A 24,864-nucleotide genomic window follows, 5' to 3' on the forward strand; every position below is an offset into this window, starting at 1 on the left:
AGGCAGCTCTTCATAAGCTAGTTGATAGAATTACTAGATTTGAGGACGAACAGGGAATTTTTTTGTACATTTCAGAAAGCACTGCAGAGCCTGCACACACTGCAGGGCCTGCACACACTGCAGGGACCCTGCCAAATCACTGATGGGGAATTGACAGTGGTTATGTGGATTAGCTACCAGTACATATGGCTCACTAAGGATCCTGTGTGCTGGAGAGAGAATCTAGGTCACTGTTTTACCACATACTGTGGGCCTATAAAAATATATACGTATGTGTATCTGCACATATATGATACATATATACACATATACAAAATTCTGAACTCTTCATCCATTTACACTAAGCATCTATCAGAGCTGATCAAACACAACAGCAGTTAAGTGTATACACCCTCAGCCCTCCAAACCTCAAGTCTTTTTCAAGCTGGTCTACACCCTATGTTAGACAACATCTTATGTAATTTTTATTCTATATATTCAAGATTAAAGTGCATAACATGCCCTTAATTAATGGGACTCCAACCAGTGGGACTCCAACTCAGCAGAGTTTGGCACTGAGGAGAAAAATGGTGGAGTCAGTTCCTCCAGGCCCAGAAAACTGATGGCCGCATGAGGACAGGACACGCTGAAGGTCTCTCCGATATCCACTTCCACCTCTTCTCCCCTCCCTGCCCCTTTCTTTTTGAAATGAGAACCAGGGTCCACCTAAGACAGAATGGGGCAGAAAGGGGAAGAACATTAATAATGACTGAGAGACCACATGTGCCAGGAACACCAAACAGAGATGTGTCATTTAAACTTCATGACAGCCCCATGAAGCAGGTATTAATAGAGCCTGTTGTACAGATGGGAAAACTGAGGCTGAGGGCTTAATAGTGAAAGTTCCTTGGCTAGTAAGGTCAAGACTGGATGAAAACCCAGGTCTTTTGAAGTTAATAATTTTTAAGTCTTCCTTTTTTTTTTTTTAAGTCTTTCCTTTTGTTTTTAAAGTCTTCCTTTTTTTTTTAAACTGAGACCTAAAGTAATGCATAGTCACTGCAGAAAATTTGAAAAGAATAAACAAAGAGAAAGAATTCCATCCAGAGACAACCACTGTTAACATTTTGTAGAACATTCTTCTAGTCTTTATGTATTTACAGTTTTTTTAAATCAAAAGTGGGGATTTACCACACAAACTTTTATAACCTGTCATTTTCCTCACCAAGTAATGTATTATAAACCATCTTCTATGCCATTAGAGACTATTCCATAACGACTATTTTTAGTGGCTGCCAATAATTCCACTGTGAAAATGAATCCAAATTTATTTAGTGAAGTCCAAGCCCTGGGCATTTAGGTTGCTTCTAGTTTTTCCCCTGCCCCCATCATGACAAAACATGTTGCCCTGAACACGCTAATTGGCCCTGTCTTTGCCCATGCCACGACTGCTTCCTGGGGAAAGCTTTCTAGAAATACAGTTTTTTAGATTTAAGGGGATATAATACTCCTCACACAGGGCATGGGAAAGTCTGAGTGCTTATTTCTAGACAACATTCTCCTGTCTGCTCCCGTTATCTCTGATTTTCCAAACTCCACCTGCCCTTTGAGGTCAGCCCAGCTGTCTAGACTGGAACTCTATGCCACTGACCCAGGGGCTCCTTCAAAGTTTAAACCACAGTGACCAATAAAATGTGAGCCAAATATATCTTTTAAATAATCCAATAACCATATCAGAAAGTTGAAAGAATCAGGTGAAATTAATATTAATGACCAGTTTTATTTAACCTAATATATTCAGGACAGCATCATTTCAGTTGTACTCAATATAAAATTATTAATGAGATATTTGACACTTTTTGGTACTAAGTCTCTGAAATCCAGTGTGTATTTTACACATATGGACCAGCCCCACTTTCAGTGCTCTTGAATGGGGCTATGGGGGACCACACTGAGAAGTGCAGGTGTAGAATGTGTCTTACTCCCTCCCGTATTCTGATGAAGAACCCAGGGCCTGATGTGAGTGAGTCAGTCACTGAAAGAATAATCACTCCTCCTTCTGATGGTCCTGTCTGCAGCAAGAAGTGAGTCTCCCTGCTGTCACCCCCTAGTGCCCTGAAATGTTCCTTCTTGATGTCCCCATGGATGGACCCTGTCCTGTCCAACACACAGCTTTGTAATGCCAGGGGCCTGGCTGACCTAAACCAGGACTCACAGTCCACCCCTGCCTGATGACTGTTGGGGCCACAGTCCCCAGACAAGGAGATGTTTAGTGTGCTGGTGCCTTTGTGTCTATTTTGGGGTGGGGGCTGGCAGGTCTGTGTGCCCAGGCACTGGGTCTGACCCCTGTGGAGAGAGGGGCTGAGTGGAAGCTAAAGGGACTGTGTCCACAGGGAACCTGTGGGACTCGGGGCACAGCTGAGCTCTGGGCCCAGTCAGTGGTGTGCTGGGAAATGTTTAGCAAGAGCTCTCTGAGGGGGACAAATCGGGAGGAAGTCCTGATTTGTAGTGCTTGCTGATTACTGTGGCATGAATACTCCCATCATGGCCAATTTCAAACTACTAAGGTGGTGACATCGCCGAACAGGGAGGGGGGAAGAGACGTGGCCAGTTGGCTCTAATGAACAGATACAAGTCAGTCCCAACACAGCACTGTGCCCAGCTGAGCAAGTGCGACAAGCAAGGGGCAGAGTGGCCTTCTTTCCCAGTAACAACTGAGGCTGGAGCAACCCTGCAGGGGCCCCATTTTGGGGGGCACTGGGGGATGAAGATCTGGTGATAAAGTGCTGGCTTATGGGCACTGGATGTCACCAAGAGGCCATGGCACTGGGCCAAATGAGGACCATGTATGAGGACACTGAGATCCAGGGACACAGAGACCACTGGAGGCATTTTGGAAGGTGGGGTGGGACTTGCAGTCATGCTATTCTGCAGGTAGGGGCACCATACAAGGAGGTTTCCTTAACGTTGGTATAACCTCCTTTGTAGACAGGCTGGAGTGGGTTTTACATCATATCTGCCTCCCCATGGACATGTACATCTAAAGGCTAAGATCAGATCTGTCCTGCACACCTGTATGCTCTGTTTTAAATGAGTGTTTGCCAAACATCTTTTTGGACCTGATCCTTGCCTCCCATGGATGGAGTGTTATTCTCCAGGACTAGGAAGGGTGACTGCATGAACAATTTTTCCCTGGGCTACCATGCAAATTTCCAGAATACCCAGATGTTAAACTGTACAGAATACCGTAGAGCCTACAGATACATCCCTCTAATTTACTGTAGTAATATTCAGTGTATGTAATTTGAGGACCATTCAGTTGAAAATAGGAAGAAACTGCATTAGAAGTACATCCTTGATCATCCCCTCTTTTCTACCATAACTGGTCAATAACCAAGCCCTGTGGTTTTTCTCCTGCCATGTGCCTTGAATCCACCTGCCCCTCTGCCCACTCACTGCCACAGTTGGTACATCATCCCTGCAGTCGCTCTCGCTTGCTTCTAATCTGTTCTCTCCCACTGCAGCCATGGGAAGCTTCTGAAGAACAGGAGTCAGTGTGCTCCCTGGCTAGACGTCTTTCCGTGGGGTCCCAAGGCACTGGATAACAGGTGCAAAATGAGCTTCCTCCAACCCTTCTCCCCCACGCTCATCCCACTCTTAGCTCACAGTCCTATTCATTCTCCAGTCTCAATTCACAGTCACCTCCCCAGGCAAGTCTTTTCTGATCCCCAGCCTAAGTCAGGCCTCCACATCATACACTCTCCACACACTCCATAACTTTCCACAATTTATATTAAGTTATTCAGGTGATTATGGTTTCCTGCTGGGTACAAGGACTGCTTTTGTCCTGCTCGATGCCATAACCATAGCACGCCCCTCACCATGCCTCTCATACTGTAGGTGCTAGTAAATACCTGAAGAAGAAATGGAAGAGGACAACAACCATTTCTCTGCAACTGTGGCAGGTTTTCTACCTTATGGTCAACATCACTCATAATAAAAATTCCATGGCCCCAAAAAGGTGTTTTATTGGTTCTTAGACGTATAGTTAATATTTTTTACTGAAATAGCTGATTTCTCCTGTTGTTTAAGTCCCCCGAAAAGAAAGAAGGAATGTGATATATATGAGGTATGGCTTTCTTCCCTCTATATGACTGAGGCATCCTCCACTGTAAGAGCACTTTACAGTTTGTAATGTACCTTCTTTATTTCATCTCTAGAGCAACCCAACAAGGGGGCCATTGGTCGTTGGTCTCACTTTGCAGAAGAGAATGCAAAGATTAGAGACCTCCCCCAGGTCACCACTGCTAGGAAGGAGGGGACAGCGTGCAAATCTAGGTCTGTGGACTCCACGTCCAGTGCTCCTTCCGCCACACCAAGCTTCCTCTCCCAGCAAGCTAAACAAGCACCCAAATGAAACAGTGTCACTTCAGTTTTGCCTGGCATTTTTCTCAAATGCTTTCAGAATCATTTTTGCAACTGAAACATCTCTCAAAGGAAGAAAACTAGTTCATCACAGTAATCAAGTCTGTCATAGAAGATGTGTGATGATGTTTGAAAATATAATCCTATGAACATCAGAACTGACAACTCTGAAACATCTCTAGGCTAAATCTGCTAATAACAGTCTTTAGCATTCAGGCTGGCACTCTCATGGGTTTGGTGTGATACATTTCACAGCAGAAATACCCTAACAAGGAACTTCCTCAAAGAGTAACCAGGTAGAGGACAGATTTTAATGAGGCCCAATCCCTGAAAGGGTGAAGTGTGAGTGAAGAATAAAGGCATGAGATGAAACATGTATTTTTGTGAGTCATATGACAAGATGGGGCCTCACATTAGAACATGGCGAACACTTTCTAGGGGTCAGGACTCTTACAGAAAAAAAGTCAAGACATCAGGGCCATCACCTCTGAAGATTCTCCCAGAAAAAAATATGCTTTGATTAGAATGAAGCAGACACATATAAATTGCAATTACCTCTTCTAAGCCTGCTGTTCACTCACTCACTCCTTCTCACCCACCTACCCACCCACCAACTTAACCACTCATTCATCTTTGTCTATCCACCCACCTGCCCATCTGCCTACCTATCTTATCAATCCATCTATCCACTTACCCACACATCTACCCATCCATTTCTACATACTCACCCATTAATTCATCTACTCATCTCTCTCTTTCTCCATCATCCATTCACCTACCCCCATATCCATCTATCCATTCATCCACTTGACCATCCAACTGTCTACTCATCTGCCTACCTCTCCACTCGTCCTCTCACCCATCCAACCAGCTACCCAGGCTTTCCTGTGTATCTACCATGCATAAAGCCCTGAAGAGATGTTGAAGAGGCTGGAGACAGGGGTGGTCATAAAAGTATCTCTGATGTATTTGTTCCTTTACCATCAGTCGGGAGACTCAAATACAGGTCAGAATGTGAGCTGGGACCTGAGAACAGAGGGTGAATCTCAGACAGACCCTGCCCTCAAGGAGTGGGTAGTAGAAACCTCTGATGTAAAGCTGGCCACCTACTTGGGAATCAAAATGACTGCAGAATGGAGACTAATGCAAGGATCTCCACATAATGCTGCTTGGGATTGAGGGCCACCACAAGCAGCTTCACCCAAAGCAGCTCTTTTCTTGTCTGTTTCATGGACACCCACCCCCTGGCCAAACATATTATATTACTAAAAACACACAAATGTGGTGAAAGGGCATTAAACAAGAAGGCTATTAACCCTACCACCAAAAACTCAGGTGTAAAAGTACAGTACTGTTTGCTGCTTTGGTAACCACACAAGCTGGCCAAGGAAAACAAAGTTCTGGTGTTGGTCAGTCTCTCACTCTTTCTCATTCTCTTTCCCACTCTTTTATGATTCATTTCTTAACCTTTTAAGATGATGACCATAGTGCCTTTCAATAAAAGTGAAGATAAAGCAACAAGGAGGACTCTGTTTCTGAAACCTCCTTCATACATGTGCCACCTTCACAATTTTTGTAGCCATCTGTGCTTTTCTTTATTAAATATCTGCTTCTTAAAAAAAAAAAACTAAAAAAGAAAACTTATCTTGCTACCTTAAATGCTAGCTATACTTTTATAGTACACATTAAAATCAAACACAGCTATTAAAATAATGTGTGTAGGTCCTCAAAAAACTAAAAATAGAACTACCATATGATCTAGCAATTTCACTCCTGGGTATATATCTGAAAAAAATGAAAACACTAATCTGAAGAGATACATGCACCCCAATGTTCCTAGCAGCATTATTTACAATAGCCAAGATATGGAAGCAATCTAAGTGTCCATCAATAGATGAATGGATAAAGATGATGTACACACATACACAATGGAATATTATTATTCAGCCATATTAAAATTCTGCCATTTGCAGTAACATGGAGGGACCTAGAGGGTATTACACTTAGTGAAATAAGTCAAACAGAGAAAGATAAATACTGTATGTTATCACCTGTATGTGGAATCTAAAAAATAAAACAAATTAATGAATATAACAAAACAGAAACAGACTCACAGATATAGAGAACAAACTAAGTGGTTACCAGTGGGGAGAGGGGCGGAGGGTGGGGTAAGATAGGGGTAGAGGATTAAGAGGTACAAACTACTATGTATATAAAATAAATAAGCAACAAGGATATATTACACAACACAGAGAATGTAGTCAATATTTTATAATAACGTTAAATGGAGTATAATCTATACAAATGATAAATCACTATGTTGTACATCTGAAACTAACATAATATTGTAAATCAACTATACTTTAATTAAGAAAAAAGAGAGCGCAGGTCTGGGTACCACCCTAGATCATCTCTTCTCCTGCCTCTGAGGCACTGTCAGGGACCTGCCACCACCGCTGCTCTCCGTGGGCCTCTCTCAGGGGCCTGACCTGGGTGAGCTGAACTGAGGGTTTGGGTCAGGTTCCCCCTTAAGCCTTTGCTTCATCTTTGTTCCTGCAGAAATGTACTTGCTGATTTTTAAATAAAAAGGGAGGGTTAACGAAGTCTTTCAAGGAGCAAATTTGGGGGGAAAAAGGTAAAGTTAGATGTAATTTTAATGTTGATGCGAGTGTAAATGTTAAATGAGGGACGATGATATTGGGCTTATATGTAACAGCTCTTTTGAAAAACAAATTTGAAAACCAATGGAATAGATTGATAAATCGCTGTATGTGCGAATGAACAAGGATGACCATAAATCACACATTTAGGAGTGTGTGTAAGTATACGTGAGTGCGTGAGTGTGTTTGCTGCTGTGCCTGTGAATGTGAGAATGTGAATTACCAAAGATGGCAAGAACTGAAAGGATGCAACTGAAGCAGTGACATGGGGTCCCATCAACCCCAGTATCTCCTGGAAAATTAACTGTAAGTGTTTGAGGATCTAGAGGACTGTGTGCAGCTGGTATCCAAATGCATCTTTCTTCATCATCCTCTCACTTACTATGTCCCAAGCACTCTGCATGTATAAATCTCTTTAATCCTCACAACCCTTTGAAGAAGGGCTATTGTTATCTGTAGGGGATACTGGAGGGCTCTGCTCATATCCCCTCTTTATGGCTGAGGCACCATCCCCCAACTCCTGGGAGTACTGGATACTGAGGGTCTCAGCAAGGCTCCTTGCTTGGAGCCTTACCATGCCTCCACCATAGGGAATAGTCTTGCCCAAGGAAACACCCCTCCCAGGGCCCAGCCATGACCAGTGACTGGCTGATGAGAAGATCTAAAGGCCCAGGCCCATGCCTCACTTTGAACAACGCTGAGGGCCATCCCAGCTCTAGAACTCCTCTAAGGTCAGCTGCGGCCTCAATTGCAAACTTTGGATCAACTTCTTGCTCTGCCCAATCTGCCAGCCTCACTTCCTTACAGTGTATTTCCTAAGCTTATTCTCTTACAAACCTTCTGCATGCAACTCTCTATCCCTGAGTCTGTTAACAGGGAACCCAGCCTAAGGCATTATCCCATTTTACAGATGTGAACCTGGGAAGAGTGTCTCCAGAGTCCATGTTCCTAAGCATTTGATACTATTGCCTCTTATGAAGATAAAGGTAGGCACCCCCCTCGAGTATTTTCCCCACCTTATCCCCACTTCCACTGCCCCTTCCACAATTTACACTGCTCTGTCTAGACCCTAGGTCTCCACTTGCTGTGAAGATTAATAAATTTTCATTAAAATGTTGTCAGGAGGCCAGAAGGGGGAGCTCTCATGCATAAATCACTCACTCAATATAGATCCCAAGAAGAGATATATTCTGCATCTTGGGTAGGAAGTGACCCTACTTTACTACCACTAGCAGAAGGAAGAAAGATTTCTCCTAGCCTGACAACAGCTCAGCCAATGAAAAGCCACTATACTTCAAATTCTCAATTTCCTCCAACGCATCTCTATTTATAACAGCCCCTCCCAACTTCCCCTTTTCTTCTATAAAAAAGTTTCCTCTCTTTTGCTTAACTGGACTTGCATATGGTTTGCCACTGCTGCATGTCCTGAACTTCAATTCTTTGCTGCTCCTGAACAAACCCATTTTGCTGGTAAAATAATCGGCTACTTTATTGTTTTAGGTTAACATTATCAAATACTGGCTTAAGCTAGAATTCTAAGCTTGAATTCCACTGAGAAAGAAGAAAGAGGGTGGGAGAGTGTTGCAATTCCATTAGAAAATGGATCTTTCCACCTTCTTTCACCTCCTCATGCTGGGCTGGCCATCAGTCAGGCAGGCACAGAGGGTCACATCCAAGTGTGTGTGAATAACCTCTGTATGAGGCATCCATCAGTGTTCAAAGCTGTGGGACTTGTCAACTGAAATTTATGTCAGCTGTCCTCCCCTGATTGGAGAACACTTCCCTCCTGCTTAGCAAGCTCACGGGCTAACATACCTTGGCACACACTGAGAGGGTATTCTGGCCGCACACAGAGAGAAAGGCATGGGATGCACTAGGACCTCTTCAGACTGTTCTCCAAACAGGATCTGGGTGTATCTTTACAGATTTTCCTCAACAGTAGGGAAATCACTAATGCTTAACTATATTATTTACTTTAAAATGTTAGCTCACTATATTCTCAACATTTTTCTTAATGTACATTCTTAGGTTTCTACATGAAAAGACAACCAAACTGTTGCTGGGCTAATCACTATTTGGTTAGAGTAAGCTTGCAAATACCATAATTTCCCTCTAAAATTAGTAAGCAAATGACTTATGATATCTTTACAAATGCTTTTGAAAATAAATAATAAACGAATAGTATCAGCTTTCCCATAATAAATAATAGCTTTAAGATGACTGCACCTAATGGGGAGTTATTGTTTAATGGGGACAGAATTTCAGTTTGGGAAGATGAAAAAGTTCTGCAGATGGATGGTGGTGATGGTTGCACAACAGTGTGAATGTACTTAATGCCACTAAACTGAATACTTACAAATGGTTAATGGTAAATTTTATGGTATGTATATTTTATCAAAATTTAAAAAAAAAAGCAAAGGTGGGGTTAAAAGATTGAGAACTGTTGCCATAGAAAAAGCTTTATAATGTGAGGGAATCAAAACAAATGGTTGGAAAGGATTTTTTTTTTTTAAAAGATCACATCTGAGTGTGAAGTGTAAGTGCTTACAGTGTCCCATAGTTACCTCAATGATGAAGTTACAGGTGCCTCTGATTTTCTCTTTGGTGCTTGTCTTATATTTTTCTACATTTTCTATAATGAACATGTATTATTTTAGTAATCACAAAAAGAAATATATGTTATTTTAAAATACATGAATAAGAAGAATATGTAACATGGGGTATATAATACCTCCCTCCCCCCAGTCAGGAAAGAAGTGAATAAAATGTAAGTTCTCTCAGTTCTGGAGGCTACAGGTCCAAGATCAAGGTGACGGCAGGGCTGGCTCTTTCTAGGGGGCTGTGAGGAAGAACCAGTTCCACGCCTCTCCCCCAGCTTTTGGTAGCTTGCTGGCCATCATCTGCATTCCTTGGCTTACAGAAGCATCACTCCATCTCTGCCTTCATCTTCTCGTGGGGTTCTCCCTGGATGCATGTCTGTCTGCAAATCTCCCTGTTCTAAGAGGACGCTAGTTACACTGGGTTATCCTACTCCAGTATGACCTCATCTTAATTACATCTGTAATGACTCTATTTCCAAGTCAGGTCACATTCTGAGGTGCTTTGGGTCAGGAGTTCAACATATGGATTTTGAGAGGACGCAATTCAACTCATAACAGGGCTTATTATGAGAACTAAATGGGGTAATACATTTAAGGGCCTAATGTAGCATCTGGCATATAGTGAGCACTGAAAACTATTAGCCATTCCTATTATCACGACATCTGTCATTATAGTAATGTTACTACAACCACCATGTCACCGAATTCTTCCTTTGACTGTTTCTCTCAGGGACCCGGACAGAGTCTGTACACAGGGCTTCTGTAGACGCTTCCATGGGATGATACACTCCCCTACACTGCTTTTCGTAAGGAAACAGCTATTTTTTCCCCTTGAACTTGAGGAAGTCAAACTTGCAAGCTTTGGAAGGCTAGGCATCAATTCAAACAAATCGCTAAACCACATTATTTTGATCTTTCAAATTTATCTGACAGCAGAAGGAGTAGGATTCTTCCCTGTGCTGTACATTATCTGCAGTCATTTGTGATTGTGTTTAAATAAACGGGGGAGAGCAGCCAAGCAGAACCCAAAAACACAACATTTGGAGACACTTGCATTTAGATTCAGAAGACCTAGGATGCAGATCTGATAGGCTCACCAGCAATACACAGCGGGACCCAAGCATAGCTACTCTGCCTCGCTGAGCTACAATTTCCTAATGCATTCAATCAACAAACGTGTTTCAAGGACTAAGAGCCAGTATTATACAAGGCATCAGAGGGACAGAGAAAATCACATGTCCCAGTCCCAGTCAAGAAGCTCACAGGCTCACTGTCCAGTGGAAAGGGGCAGACGGACACACAAATAACCTGGTCAGAGAGGGGACCACAATATCCTCCACTATTAACATGGGAGAGTCGTTTCTGCTCTCCCTCTCATGAAGCTCATGTGGTTGTTTGAATAGCAAGTTCCTTGCGGGGCAAACCTTATGTCTTACCCCTCCTGCCTGACCCAAGTCTGGCTTAGAAGGGATGCTGGAAATGCTAGCTGAAGGAACAGAATATCTCAATGGTTAAGAACATGGGCTTTTGAGTTCACAGCCAGATTGGGCAGCTTTGAATAAACTCTGTCACTTGCTACCTGTACGATATTGGGTAAATCATTTATCTTTGCTCAGCCTATTTGTTTTGTTTTGTTTTTTTAAATCAATGATATGGTTGCTAATTATCTAAACCATTCAAACATTTAACAACTATTTACCAGGCACCTACTAGGTCCCAGGTACCTGGTTCTAAGCCGAAGCAATACAGCAAAAAACAAAGCGCAGTGAATAAGTAAAATAGGGTGCACGTCAAGTGGGGTAACTATTATGAAGAAGAACGAACCGGGTGGAGCTGCAATTTTAAATAGGGTGCCAGGAAGGCCTCACTGAGTAGCTGACACGTGGACAAAGATGTGACATCCGTGAGAAAATCAGACGCAGCTCACTGGGAGGAGTGTTCCAGGCACTTGGAATTACACATCCCCTGCTGGGTGGCTGTTTCGAGCATCACATTCAATAGCATGTGCAGTGCTCAGGACGCTGCCTGGGATGCAGGGGCTCATTAATTGATAGCTATTATTAGAATTAAGTTAATAAATGTAAGTGCATTGAGAAACGAAGGAGGGGGAGACTGTAAATGTACTCTGTGCACAGGGCTAGTCACATCGATGACTATTATCGTTTTTTATTACTCGCAGTTACCTTTAGGAAATGCTCCTTACGGTCTGAAGTCACAGAGGGCCCATGAGCAAATCCCTCTCCCCCTCAGGCCCAGGGAATTGAGCCCCAGAGAGATGCTAATGGGAGAGAATAGGGAGGGGTTAGGGTGCCGCAGGAAGGAGGAGCAAGAGCCTCAATCCCCATCCTAACACACACACATATCGGGGAGATTCCCACAACCTGTGTGAAACAGTGATGCCAGCTATTACAGCAATAATCTGGAAATTGAGATCAGCAGATTCAAGAACTATGGACCCTGTTAATACTTCTGTTGTCAGTTCTGATTATGGGGTAGAAAAAGTCTTTTCAGTTTATAGAAGTCTGGAAGGAGGCAGAGTAGGAGAGAGGGACTGAATTTCTTGATCATGTGTGGATTCAATCCCACAAAGTTAACTCAAGGTTCCACCTTCTGAGTTTCTACCAGGTGTAACGTGCCAGGTGAACTACTCTGGGGACCAGAGGGATGAAGACCTGTGGTCCCCGCAAATCTGGGAGCTACTGACTCACTGGAGGAGACAAATATGGCTCTCGCACAGGCTGAATGCAAGAGGCAGGGGTAGGAGCAGAGGGCAGCAGAGTATAAGGGAGATGAGTCTGAAACCCTCTACCTGGTGTCGGGAAGGTGATGGATGTGATTAGGTTGGTGCTAAACCTAATGTAGAGATAACAGTTAGCTTACAGTGAAAGTCTCTCTTGAAAATGTTTAAATTTTCCATAATGACACGCAGATGTCCCCCAGAAGCAGAGCCTAGGACAGGAAATCGTGTGCAGGTGATTTATTACAGACACGTTCTCAAGAGAAACCTGTAAGGGACAGACGAAGAGGGAAGAGGCCAAACTCAGATGTGTCTTCAGAGCAAGCCTTAGCCTAATCCCGCGGGGAGCTCCAGAGGTGAATCCCACAGGTGTTTGACTACCACTCCAGCCAGTCATCATTGCTGCAGTTCGCTGGGTGGGATGTGAGTCCCAGGCACCTCCCCGTTGGGAGGCTCCAATTGCCCAAGGGGTGGGCTGTTAGCAGGAGAACCTGCACAGCTGGATGTGCTCAGAGGATGGGCAAACCTCACCAAACCCCTAAAAGGGATCCCAGGAGATCTGGCTGGGGCACCAACAGAATCTGCTGTGGTTAGTTTCTGTGTATGATGCTGAGTGGTAATTCTTAGGGCCATGGGATTTTGAGTGGCATGGAGCCAGACTAAAGGGAGGAACACTGGGAGGTCTGTGGGCAGATGCTTTCCACCTTTAAGGTAACTATCAAATCCCCAGAGTGAATGGTAGCAGGGAGAGAACTCGAAAGTGTTCCTGTATCTTTAATACAAGTTAATAGATTTGTTTATTGTTGAGAAAATTAAATGAGATAATATATGTGAAACAGACTGGCACTTAGGTATAGAATGATTGTTGGATGTAAGTCTGAATATTGATTAGATCCACATAAATTGTTTTTTGAAAAGATCACCACCATAATAGCAGTGGTAATAATAACAACAATAATAATTGTAATAGTAATGATGGTGCAGTTATTGGGTGCTAAACACCACTGTTATTTCTCACATAACCCCTATGAAGTAGGTTATATTTCCCTTCATAGATGAGGAAAGTGAGGCACAGAGAGGTAAATAATTTCCCTGAGGTCACACAGCTCTAAGTAGTGAACTAGGCTGTGGCCTCCTTTTGTCTGACTTTTCAAATTTGCATTTCCTGTTACAGTTCCTCACTGCCATGCCCCAGGCAATGGTGTGTTTTGTCGGAGTTTGTGGGTGGGCTCCTTAGCTAGGGAATAAAGGGAGAGAGACTAAGTTCTCAAATCAGCTCCTATGTTAAGTTTTTGTATGATACAATTCCACTGCAACTCCCTGGGTCTGGGATGGAGACAAGTAGGGTGCAGAGGAAGTTCTAGAAGGGTTTGCTGTTGATTATGGCCAATGGCTAAGAAAGACTCATGAAAGGGGGACCTTAGGACAGGAAACCCTGAGTGGTGTCCAGAGCTAGCAGTTGGTCAATGGGATATGCCTTGTTTTCTAGGACATGCAGTAGGCACATCACACTCAGATTGTGGCAGATCTTCTGACAAGTTCTCTAGTGATCGTCTCAAGGATAAAATCGAGAAACAGGCAGAATCCTGAGAGTCCAGGGGATGGAGTCATGACTGATAAAATGACCAGCCCCAAAATGGTTCAAATCCTAAATTGGTAGAATTTTCTCTACTTCTAGATGGAGTTCCTAGTGCTCCATTTCTTGTCTCACTCAAATTCAACCTAAAAAAAAAAATCTACAGGCTAAATGATGACATAAGGCACAAATGGGTGGCTGGTGAGAAGCTTCTGTATTAAAGAATAAAACCAGGACCCCAAAGATCAGACAGGCAGGAGAGATGGGCCAACTTGAACAAGATGCTGTTTAACTCATTCGTGTGTGTGTGTGTGTGTGTGTGTGTGGTGTAAGTCTCCTCTTTGGATAAAAAAGTCAACTGCATAACTTCAGGGTCACAGTAGGGCCAGGAAACAGTGGGTGTGAAATAAGCGGGGCTTCAGCCAACAGTGCGGTTTCCCTGGACGAGGAGCTGGTTGACTTCCTCTAACCACCTGATTCCAAGTGCCTGGAGTGACTGGAATCCCACCAAACTAGCTTACTCTATGATGTCCTCTTTTCAGATAACATGCTGGCAGGGGGAGGAAGGAGGTAGTATTTGAATCTTGGAGAGAGATTTTTAAAAAATTTTTGCATAAAAACTTGAAGTTTAAGGGACACGCTGGTGAAGGCTGGATTCTTGTTCTCCAGCAACAAATACAAATAAATCAATAAACTCTGCAAATCACCACCTGCTGTCTTCGTCACCTTCTTAGTGAGATCAGTTAGCGACAACAGCCATCAGAGGTGATGTGCCTGGACCTGAGGCTGCCAGCCTCTCCAGACAGATGTTAAATTGAGATGTCCAGACCCGAAGCTGGCTGGAGAGGTTGGGCAGAGGATGAAGAACAGCTCTGTTATTTGGAGGAACTCACGGGTCACCCTCTTTGCAGCTGTGATCGCTTCTACACGAGGTCTGCCAACAGGGAGTGAGGACGTATTCACAGGAAACACTTTAACAAGGACAGGCCCTCTTCTCACAATCAAAGATATTCCCAGAAGCTTCTTTCAGTTTCTCTATGGACAAGAGCTCTTGGAAGCCTCATGCCCCGACCCAGACCTGGGGTACATATCCTGGTAACTTTCTGGAGCAATTATTACACACATTACATTTTCATGACAGGACGTAACAAGATTCTCCTTTTCAGCCTCTGTTACAGGCACCACAAAGTTAACGTGAAACATTTACTAACGGGGGAATACTGCTGGTCAGAGCCATCAGATCTTAGTCTGGCATATCCAAAGGATATATCCACTTTGAGGGCTGGTAAGTCATCCTTGTTTTAAGAAACTGATCACTCTCAGGAAAATTTAAGCTTTGATTTCCATCTGGATACTTAGCACATGTCCGTAAGCAGGCTTGGAAGGGTTATAGGTATAAGCTTGTCAATGAATTAACAACAATTCTGCCTCTTTGGTAGAAAGGCCTCCTTGGAGGAGTCTGTTAAGCCACAGTATACAGCCCTGAGTGCTGGGGAGGGGGCAGCTGGCATTGTACCCTTGCTCCACGGGCATGGCCCAGGGAGAACCCGCAGACGGGCACCTTGCAGTTACCCACATATAGAGTTCTGCTGAGGAACTGAGGGAAAATCAAGGACAGCTCCCTCGTCTTTACTCCCATAAGTAGAATGGAGCCCTCCCTCCAAGGGCCTTGAGCTGACCCTGGACAGTGCCCAGCAACTGTTCATCTAGTGTCTCCCTACTGGGCAGGGAGCTCTTGAGGGTCAGACCCCGTTATTCCTCTCTACGCTCCCAGCTCCCAGCACAGGGTCTGCTAAGGAGCGAATGGATGGAGCAACAAACACATCTCTGCCAGATTTAAATTCAAAAAGAGTGTGTGTGTGTGTGTATGTGTGTCTGCATGTGTGTGCACATGTGCACATCTGACAGAGCTCCACTGGGACTCTTGTTAATAGTGGGAATTTTTTAGCCCTGCTGCAAAGCCACCAAATCAGGAGTTCTGGGGTGGGGCCGGGAAATCTGAATTTTTAATGAACCTCCCTGGGAGATTCTCATACATATAGAAGTTTAGGAATTCTTGCCCGAGATGAACCCTGCTGAGCTGGGATTCTCAGAATGCCCTGGGCTTTGGGGACCTAAACAGACAATTCTAACCTGAGTTTCTGGTGACATGTTTGGCAGAAGAAGGGTTTCCAGGTGAGAAAGCACTCTGAGATTTGCAGACCAGAGAGAAGTAATGACAGGGCCCCACATCAGAACCGTGCACTCAGGGAATCAGAGGTGGCAGGACCCTCAGGCCATTGGTGTGCAGGGAAAATACAGATCCTGTTTCCCAGTGTTCTCTGAGGAGGGTTGCCGGCAGGAGAGGTCCTGAGAAAAGGAAACAGAGCTGGTCTCCAAGCTAAGCCAGATATCTAATCTGGGATGCCTGGAAGAAACCTCTTCTTCACACACCAACGGGTGGCCACAGGTCAAGCTCCCAGGCAAGAGTACATACTGAATCAATTGAAATTGAGTCACAGATATAATTAATTTAATGTGTTCAAACGATTTCCCATATAGTAAACACATTGAATGAGGGTGACCCAGAATAAACTGTCTGCTTGAGAGTGGAAAAATGGATACGGGGTGTGCTGTATAATGAAAACCCTTCAGCAAATAGAAAATGCTTCAATTTATTTCTACCTCCTGTTCCTTTCCTTTCTAACTCTTTATTTATGGCTGAACTTGGCCTTCTGTGGTCTCCTTGGACCACAGGGACACTTTTTATTTTGTCAGAAGATGGTCTTTTCCCCCTGATCAGAACACAATTTTAATGAAACCTGCTTACAGCCTGGTGACAAGCACATGTTAACATGTGAAGAAGGGGATAAGGAGGAAGGGGTAAAAAGTGAAGAACTGTTTCACTATTGCAATTTCTTTCTCAACTAATGGAGGACTTGCCCAAAGAGGAGGGAGACAGCACGTAGTGTGGTGGGGGCAAGGCAATCTGAGCAACTGTTCTGGCTAAATCGAACCTTCTTTGCATGTGATTTTGAAACTCCCCACCCATATCTCGGATACTCAACACGAGGCAGCTGAATTTGAGGATCTCTAAGACTGCTTTCAGTTCTGACATTCGCTGAATTATGAGACACAAACCAGAGCAGGCATAAATATGTGTCAAGGAATTTCCCATTAAAAAGAAACTCATCTCCAAGCTGTATGAAGCATTTCAGGCAGCCTCATCTAATTGCTCATCAAGTAGGGATTATGTATTATTTGGCTTTGGTGAGAGGGAGCCCTTAGGAGTAGTTATAAATGCTCTCCAACTAAGATACATCAGGCATCTAGACAAAATGCCAAGTTCTAGGATTAGGAGAGGCTTCCTAGATTCTGTAGCTCTCTATCCAGCCGTTTCAATTTGGGATACTAGGAATTCACTCTATTCAGTAAGAAAAAAAGCATGAAAAGAGGACCCGAAAAAGTGTACCCACATGTTGAGACAGCTTTGCTGCAATGCTACAGGTGGGACCCCAAGCAAATCCCAAGCCCCTCTAAGGCTCAGCCTATGAGTTTGCACCACAAACAGAAAGCACTTCCGAAGTATTTGGTGCCCTTGGAGCCCTTCTGAGGTGGGGGGGTCTCGGGGATGCGGGCAGACTGGGGAGGGGGCCGATCGCAGGGCTTTGGGCTCCTCCTCTATTCACCTGAGAGACCCCTCTTTAATCTGTATTATGTACCAGGCACCACGTAAAATTTTATAACAAAAGGTTCTGAGGATAAGAAGATAATTTTGAAACCACCGGGCTGAGAAAAACCGTTAGATTTCCAGTCTGGGTCTCAGCTGTGCTATGAACACGGCCTTTCCTGGTAACCATATAGAGCCTTTACTTCTGAGCTGTGGGAGCAGATGCCCAGGCCTCAGGTCAAAAGTGGCTCTACTCAAGAATTTGGAAACCTCCTTCTTTTTAGCAAATCTCCATACTGCCCACTGCCCAGAGCAGTGGTTCTCAAACTCTAGCCTCCATTAGAATCACCTGGAGGGTCTGTTAAACCACAGATAGCTGGGCCCCAACCCTGGAGATTCTGATCCAGTGGGCCTGGGGACAGGCTGCATAATTTGCATTTCTAACTGGATCCCAGGGGATGTGGCTGCTGCTGGCTGAGGTGCACTTGGAGAATCTTGGCCTGTGAGATGAAGGCCAGCATCCTTAGCTTGCGTCTACAGAACTGGGCTCCAATTTACCTGATCAGCCTCATCATCCTCCCCTTCAATATTCCAGACAAAGTAATTGTCCCTGCTGCATCCCTCCCCTGCTCACCATGCTCCTGGCTGGACCTCCAGCTCACTCTGCATGTCTAAGGCACAGCTCAAATGCTGCCGCTTCGAAAAAGCTTTCCCTGACTTTTTCATCAAAGGTCACAGAAACCCCTCTGGGCTCACACAGTCTCCCCCATGGTGCTGAGCACTTTTAACCTCTTATTGTCATTTGAGTCCAGGTTTCACCCTTGCACCTGGACCATGGGCTCCAGGATGGGGAGCCCATCTTACTCACTTTGGCATTCACATCATGGTCTACAGTCAGCACCTACCTGCACAAGCCCTGGCCTATGAAAGCAGCAATTCAAGCCTGAGAGCGCACACAAAGGAACATGAACGTTTAACGAATATACCAGTCAGCTCATCTTATCTACTCCTAAGACAGACTGATTCTCTAAATGACTCTTTAAATTAGAACAAAGGACAGCACTTCAGCCACTTCAACCTATTTAGGCAAATTGTCCTTATTTTCTGGGAGCAGAGTTAATGACAAATAAATCATCATGAGACGTAAGTAACTATCACTGATGTCCACTACCAGAGGCAGTATGATGCAGCAATTAAAAAGCTAGACCCAGATTTGAATCCCAGCTCTGCCTCTGATTAGCCCTGGTATTTAAATGCTCTGAGCTCCAGACTCCTCACCTTTAACAAGGATAACAGCACCTACTTCCCATGTGTGGCATACGGATGCAGTGAGACCATTACCACAATAACAACCACTAGCATCTACTGAGTGCCTAGCACTGGGCATACACCATTGAACCTAATCTACATTAAGTGCCCAGCACATGTCTAGCACATAATAAGCATCCAGGAAATAGTAGTGATTCTCATTATTGCTAATTTTCCCAATTTCCATGCAAGACGTTATCCCCATTTCCCAGCTGAGAATCTTGAAGCTCAGAGCCAGTAGCTTGCTCAACAGATACTAGCAGTTTCACTTTGTAACAGCGGATCTTTATAACCACTGTGAGAGGGAGGTATTCCCATTTGAGGAATGAAAACTCTAGCTTGAAGATGGTAACTTGAATATGAAGGCCCAGGATTTGAACTTGATTTTGGGTGTAGAGCTGGCCCACCTTACCCCACCCCACTCCATCACCTGGTGGATTCTACCTGCTTTGTGTGCAGTCAACTCACTATGGCCTTTCTAACCCTAACCTAATTTAATCTAATAGATTGTAATATAATAGAATCTATGAGGGAAGTTACAGAGAAGCAGTTTCCCAGCGTGTCGGGGAGCACCACCGTACCCGCCCGGTTCAGCAGTCCCGCAGCCGTACAGCCCACAGGACGTTATCTCAATGACAGAGAAAATGCACCGTATACCAGACAGCCTCCTTGCCTTGTACATCTCCCAGGGGCACTAAGAAAAGCAAAGCCCGAGGGCCTGGGACTGACCGTGACCCCAAAGAAGTTGGTCTCATTCATGGCGTTGAGGATGATCCTGCCCAGCGTGTGGTCCGTGTAGTTGAAGTCCTGGATCCGCTGGTGCCGATTGCTGGCGTGCAGCGTCTCCATGGCCCTCTGCAGCGTCTTGGCGATGACCCAGATGCCGTCGTAGGCATACCCGTGGAACTTGCTGGGCCCCACACCTGACCGCTTGCTGTTGTACTCCCTCTCATACTGCTGTGGCGTCTGGAAAACAAGGAGGCCACATGAGACTTGTGACACCAAGTTACAAACCCCGCTGGGTTACCAGGCAGCTGACACTCTCCTGTGCTCACTGTGAGCCAGGCACCGTGCTTGGCTCTGAATGTGCATGATCTCATCTAATCACAACAACCTTGTGTGGTGGTACTGTTATTGTCCCGGTTTACAGATGAGAGAACTGACTCAGGAAAGTCAACTTGCTTCGGGCCAAGTGAGTGGCAGGGCTGATATCCTAATCCTGGCCGTCTGCATGGCTGGGGTGAAGGAATAATGCACCCTAATCAGGCCTCCTCCTGACATTTGGGGGTCTGGAGCTAGAGGCCCATGTACCACATGTCTAAATATTAAGTTACAGGGAAGCAAACAAACTGTTCAACAAAATATTTTCTATCTTTCCACCATAACGGGTTAAAGGAAGGTAAATATACCTTCCCAATGATCTGGAAGGCCAAGTTTGCATTCAGAAGTCTGGGGGTCCTCAGAGTTTCAATCTGGACACAGCAGCACCGGGGTAGCTGGCCTTGCTGGGTGGCCCACCCACCCCTTCCCTTCCCACCCCACTCCATCCCACAGATCAGCCAAGCTCAGTCCATACCTCCTCCCCCTTCCAGCATCAGCAGCCATTTGACCATCCCAAAGGCTCAGTCCTCCCTAAAGAGGCTCCTCAGGAAGTGGCTCCAGCCATGTGGGCTGGGAATTCAGCGCCTAGGAGGTGGAGGGAATGGGGGGTCCAGGTGGTCATGGCCCTGTGGCTTTATGGATTCTGAACCCCTTGGGGCCTGAGTGAGGTCCTCTTAGAGCATGGGGCCCAGGGCAGGGCCCAGTTGCCCAGGTGTAAAGGCCATTCTGACCTCTACATTGTGCCCTTCCCTTTTATCTTCCATAATATTATAGCATAACTCAGCATTGGAAAAAAAATTTTTTTTCTTCTATTGAGCTGAATTTCATAAAAGAATTTCATTGGTAATATTAACATTCTGATTGAGGCCACAAAGTAATGAAACTGCTTTTTTACTCCAGTCCCTGAGGCTTATACATCCAAATGAATGCCACTCCAGGGGAACCCATTACCCTCAGCCCTTCTGTGGGCCTTTTCTCAAATCACTTCTGAACTCCTCTGCTAGAAATGTCATCAGAGCCCACGGCTAAGTCTTTGGAAAAACCCTCCTTGGGGACAAAGCACACATAGAAACTATCAACTCATTGCCAGTTTATACCAGGAAAGGCCCTTAGAGACCGCCACATATGCCCCCTCAACCTGCAGCTGGAGACACAGAGAGATCTAGAGACTTGCCCAAGGTCACACAGCTTGTGTGTGCATGTATATAGCTAGGCTGGTCCCATTCCATCTTTGCTGCTTCTCTCTCATTTGACCTTTGAGGGCATAATTGCCTTTTGAAACCCACCCCAAGTTGTTAGGGGCCATGCTGAGTGCCCAAGGAGGGTGGTGAAGCCGAGCTGTTGAAGGCTGGGTCATCCTGTGACTGGAGCTCGAGTCTCTTGCCCTTGACTCAGGTTGTTAGCAGAGCCAAGGTACAGCCGAGTCCCTCGAACTGTGGACCCCAGGGATTCTGCCTGACCAAATGTGAATGGTGTCCTAGCAACGAATCCACCACCTCCTTTATCATTTCGGCTCCTATTGGATGTGTTAGGTTTTATCCATCTATGATTTCCTTCAGAAATTCATCATGTCCAGCCATCACTATTCTGTTCATCACTCAAATTACACAGCAGAAGCTCTTCAATTCCAAGGGTTCTTCAAGGAGACAGCACTGTCCTGTAGCCCAGCCCCACTCCCCAAGCCCCTTCTCACAAGTAATTGCCACCCACCCGCCGGCTCTCCCAATCATCCTTTGCAGTCTCACTCCTCCTGGGGAGCATGAAATGGTCCATTATGAGGCTTCTCTTCCTTAAACCTTTTGGGTCCTTTGATCACGTCGTTTGTCTGCACCTCAGGGCTGTGGCATTAGATACTTACTCTGCCAGAAAGCTTCTTCCCCAGCTCTTTGTGTGATGTTCTTGGCACCCAAATATCAACACTTGTCATTTCTCAGGGCGGGCTTCCCTGAGCCGCCCTTTCCAAAGCCCCCTCCCCCCAGGCATTCTCTATCTGCTGGTTTTACCTTCTTTATTGCTCTTTTCACTTCCTGCAATTTACCTAACCGAAGAATTAAGCTCCATGAGGTTAGGTATGTTATCTGTCTTGATCACAGAACCCAGAACAATACCTACAGAGATACTTTCTAAGCCTCAATTTCTCCCTCTGACAAGCGAGGAGGTTGGACCAGGTGATAGAGAAGTTTCCTCTTGGTGACTGAGGCAGGGGCCTGGCACAGTGGTAAGAATGCAGGGTTTGGAAGCAAGATGACATGCCCTGGATCCAGCCCCAGCTCCATGGTTTGCTAACTGTGACCTGGGGCAGGGTCCTATCTCCTTCAGGTCCCCGCATCCTCCCTTGCTTGGTGGCCGTGAGGGTTCAGTGAGATGAAGTATGTGCAGCGCCAGTCCCACGTCCAGGACATGGTAGGTCCCCCACAAATGCTAGCCATGGCTATTAATAGTACAGGTGGTTGGTTACCTGGCCACCTGGCACGGCTGCTCACCCAGGATGTCCTGAAGACCCCAGACTGCACCGAGACTGGTACTGACAACAGTCAACAGCCCTCCCATGAACATCCTACCTTTACTTCCTCAGCTAATTTCCAATTATTGGACATTTAGGCTGTTTCTAATTTTTCCCAATTACAGGCCTCCAAAAAAGCACCCCTGTATCTAAATTTTCTGAACACACACTGATAAGTATGTTTTCAGAAGAAATTCCCAGATGTGTAATTGCTGAGGAATTGCTGAAGGTATAAGAAACTTAAATGTTATTCACACATATATAGGGCCAAATTATTCTCCCCAAATATGAAAAGCTAAAATCCCATTGTGAAAAAAATAAATAAACAAAATAAAATCCCATTGTGTATGAAAGTATCCATTTCCCTGCATCCTGGAGCACAATAGGTATCTCAATTTTTAAGATCATTGTCAGTTTCTTAGGTTAAGAAAAAAAAGTGTATCTCCTCTCATTTTAATTTGCATTTCTCTGATTAATGATTAAGAAGGAGCTCCTTTCAAATACTGATGGGCAACTTTCACTTCTGAGGTGTGTTTCCTCTTTATATCAGATTGCTATGGTAAGAGTCACAATTTTCAGTGTTTTATTTCAAAGTATCCATGTTATTTTTCCATCTTTCACTATTTGGCTATATTTTTCTTGATTTTAAAATGCAACTGGGGGCAATTTCATCTTATTAATTCAGCTATTGGCTATATTTCTCTAATTAATTGCTTAAGCATAAAAGGAAGGAGGCCCCTTTGACCTCTTTCCTGGATCTTGCTGCCGTGAGGCTTTCTCTGATGCACGCAAAGGCATCTGAGGGCTGGTGGTATCTCTTTGAGTCCTGCTTGTTCAACCTAATGTTTACATTCAGATGACGTCTCCAGACCTCTTTCCCATCCGGGACAAGCCACTGGGGGCATCCTTCAAGGATTCTGTGACCCTCTTAAAGTGGGGTGGGGGGTTCAGACCTGAGCAAACAGACACAGTATGGTCTCACCAGGAGATCAATGAGTGTGATTTTTAAACTTCTTTGATATAGTTTATTGGCAATATTTTTTCGTGTGGACAGTAGTGGGATCAAGATCAGGCTGTTTATTCGGTTTGACATTGGAGCCAACACAAGCCCCTATATATTTTTTCATATGTACCACCTTAAATCCCTATCTTTTCTATTTCACAGAACTGTTCTTCATCCAAGGGAAAGGAGAGTGGAGAACACTGGCAATGTGGCTGTTTATTTCACTTCTATGGGTAGAGTCCTTGGAGTGGGACACCGGTGTAGCTTAGCTCTGAAAGGTGACCTCATGCTCACTGTCTTTGCAAGCATGGAGTCGAAGTCATTGCTAACACACTACAGCCCAGACCATTCATCACTGTTCCCAGGTGAAGCTGGCTCCAGTCTCCCTCAGGCAAAACAATGACAGCAGGAAGAAACACTCTCACAATCGTCTGAGAAAAAGTAATAGTTGTTCTTAAAGCAGGTCTCCAATTATGCAGGGCAGAAGAATTTCTTCCATTGTAAAGCTGACACTGAAAGCTGATTGATTACTCATTCTCTGAGGTCAGGTTTATCATGAGATGCTAAAAGTTTCTGAGAACATAACTTTATATAGAGAGTCCCAATTACTGACAGGTTGTGCTCCACATATTTCTGAAAGACAGTTAGTTGTTGGAACCTAGAACATATTTTCCCACAGAAACTATGTTATAAATAGTGGTGCCGTTCCCAGGCTAGCCCACACAAGCTTGCTACCGCACAGTGTGACTAAACTTTATGGGTCTGTCATTCCCACAGTACTGAGCTGAGTCCTGCTTTCTGGGAGATGGGAGTCTCATGGACAGAAGAGAGGAGGAGGAGGAGACAATCCCTTCCACATCTTCAACTGACATCCCCCAGGGGCAGCAAAACTGGCAGAGTTTCTCTCTAGCATCCCTTGTGGGATGCTAGAAACACAGCCTCATTTGGAAGGTACACTAGGGGATAATCTGATTCCTATACTCCAGTTTGTAGGTCACCTGGGGAGCTTGTTAAAAATGCCAGGTCCCTACGTTTTGTTCAGTATAGTCTGTGAGATAACATCTGCATTTTTCAAAAATACACAGATTGGTTACCATTGATTAAGTCCCTCTTACAATCTGATTATAGGACCTCCTTTCTCATTAGCAACTTACAGGTGTTTGTTGAGCCCTTTCTGAGATTCCTCCAGTGTTGGCAGAAGGCAGAACTTTCCACTTAAGGAATGCCTGGTGTCTATGAGACTAGTCTTCCAGATACAGAGTTTACATCTCTCTCCCTGTAACGTGCTACGTCTTCCTGTGGAGTCGCAAAAAACATGTCTGCTCC

At 44.8% G+C, this 24,864-nt stretch overlaps 1 protein-coding gene across 3 annotated transcripts in view; it reads right to left on the reverse strand.

Moving 5' to 3' along the window:
* The window catches only part of GABBR2 (gamma-aminobutyric acid type B receptor subunit 2), a 352,698-nt gene that overhangs the window by 110,631 nt on the left and 217,203 nt on the right, over positions 1–24,864 (reverse strand). For all 3 annotated transcript variants that reach the window (XM_014559751.2, XM_006185246.3, XM_032478052.1), the window contains one exon: positions 19,661–19,897. In XM_014559751.2, coding sequence (XP_014415237.1) covers positions 19,661–19,897 — 237 coding nt within the window. The remainder of the gene's footprint in view (positions 1–19,660; positions 19,898–24,864) is intronic.

Source organism: Camelus ferus, chromosome 4 (assembly GCF_009834535.1).
Source record: "Camelus ferus isolate YT-003-E chromosome 4, BCGSAC_Cfer_1.0, whole genome shotgun sequence".
In the NCBI taxonomy this organism is placed as follows: domain Eukaryota; kingdom Metazoa; phylum Chordata; class Mammalia; order Artiodactyla; family Camelidae; genus Camelus; species Camelus ferus.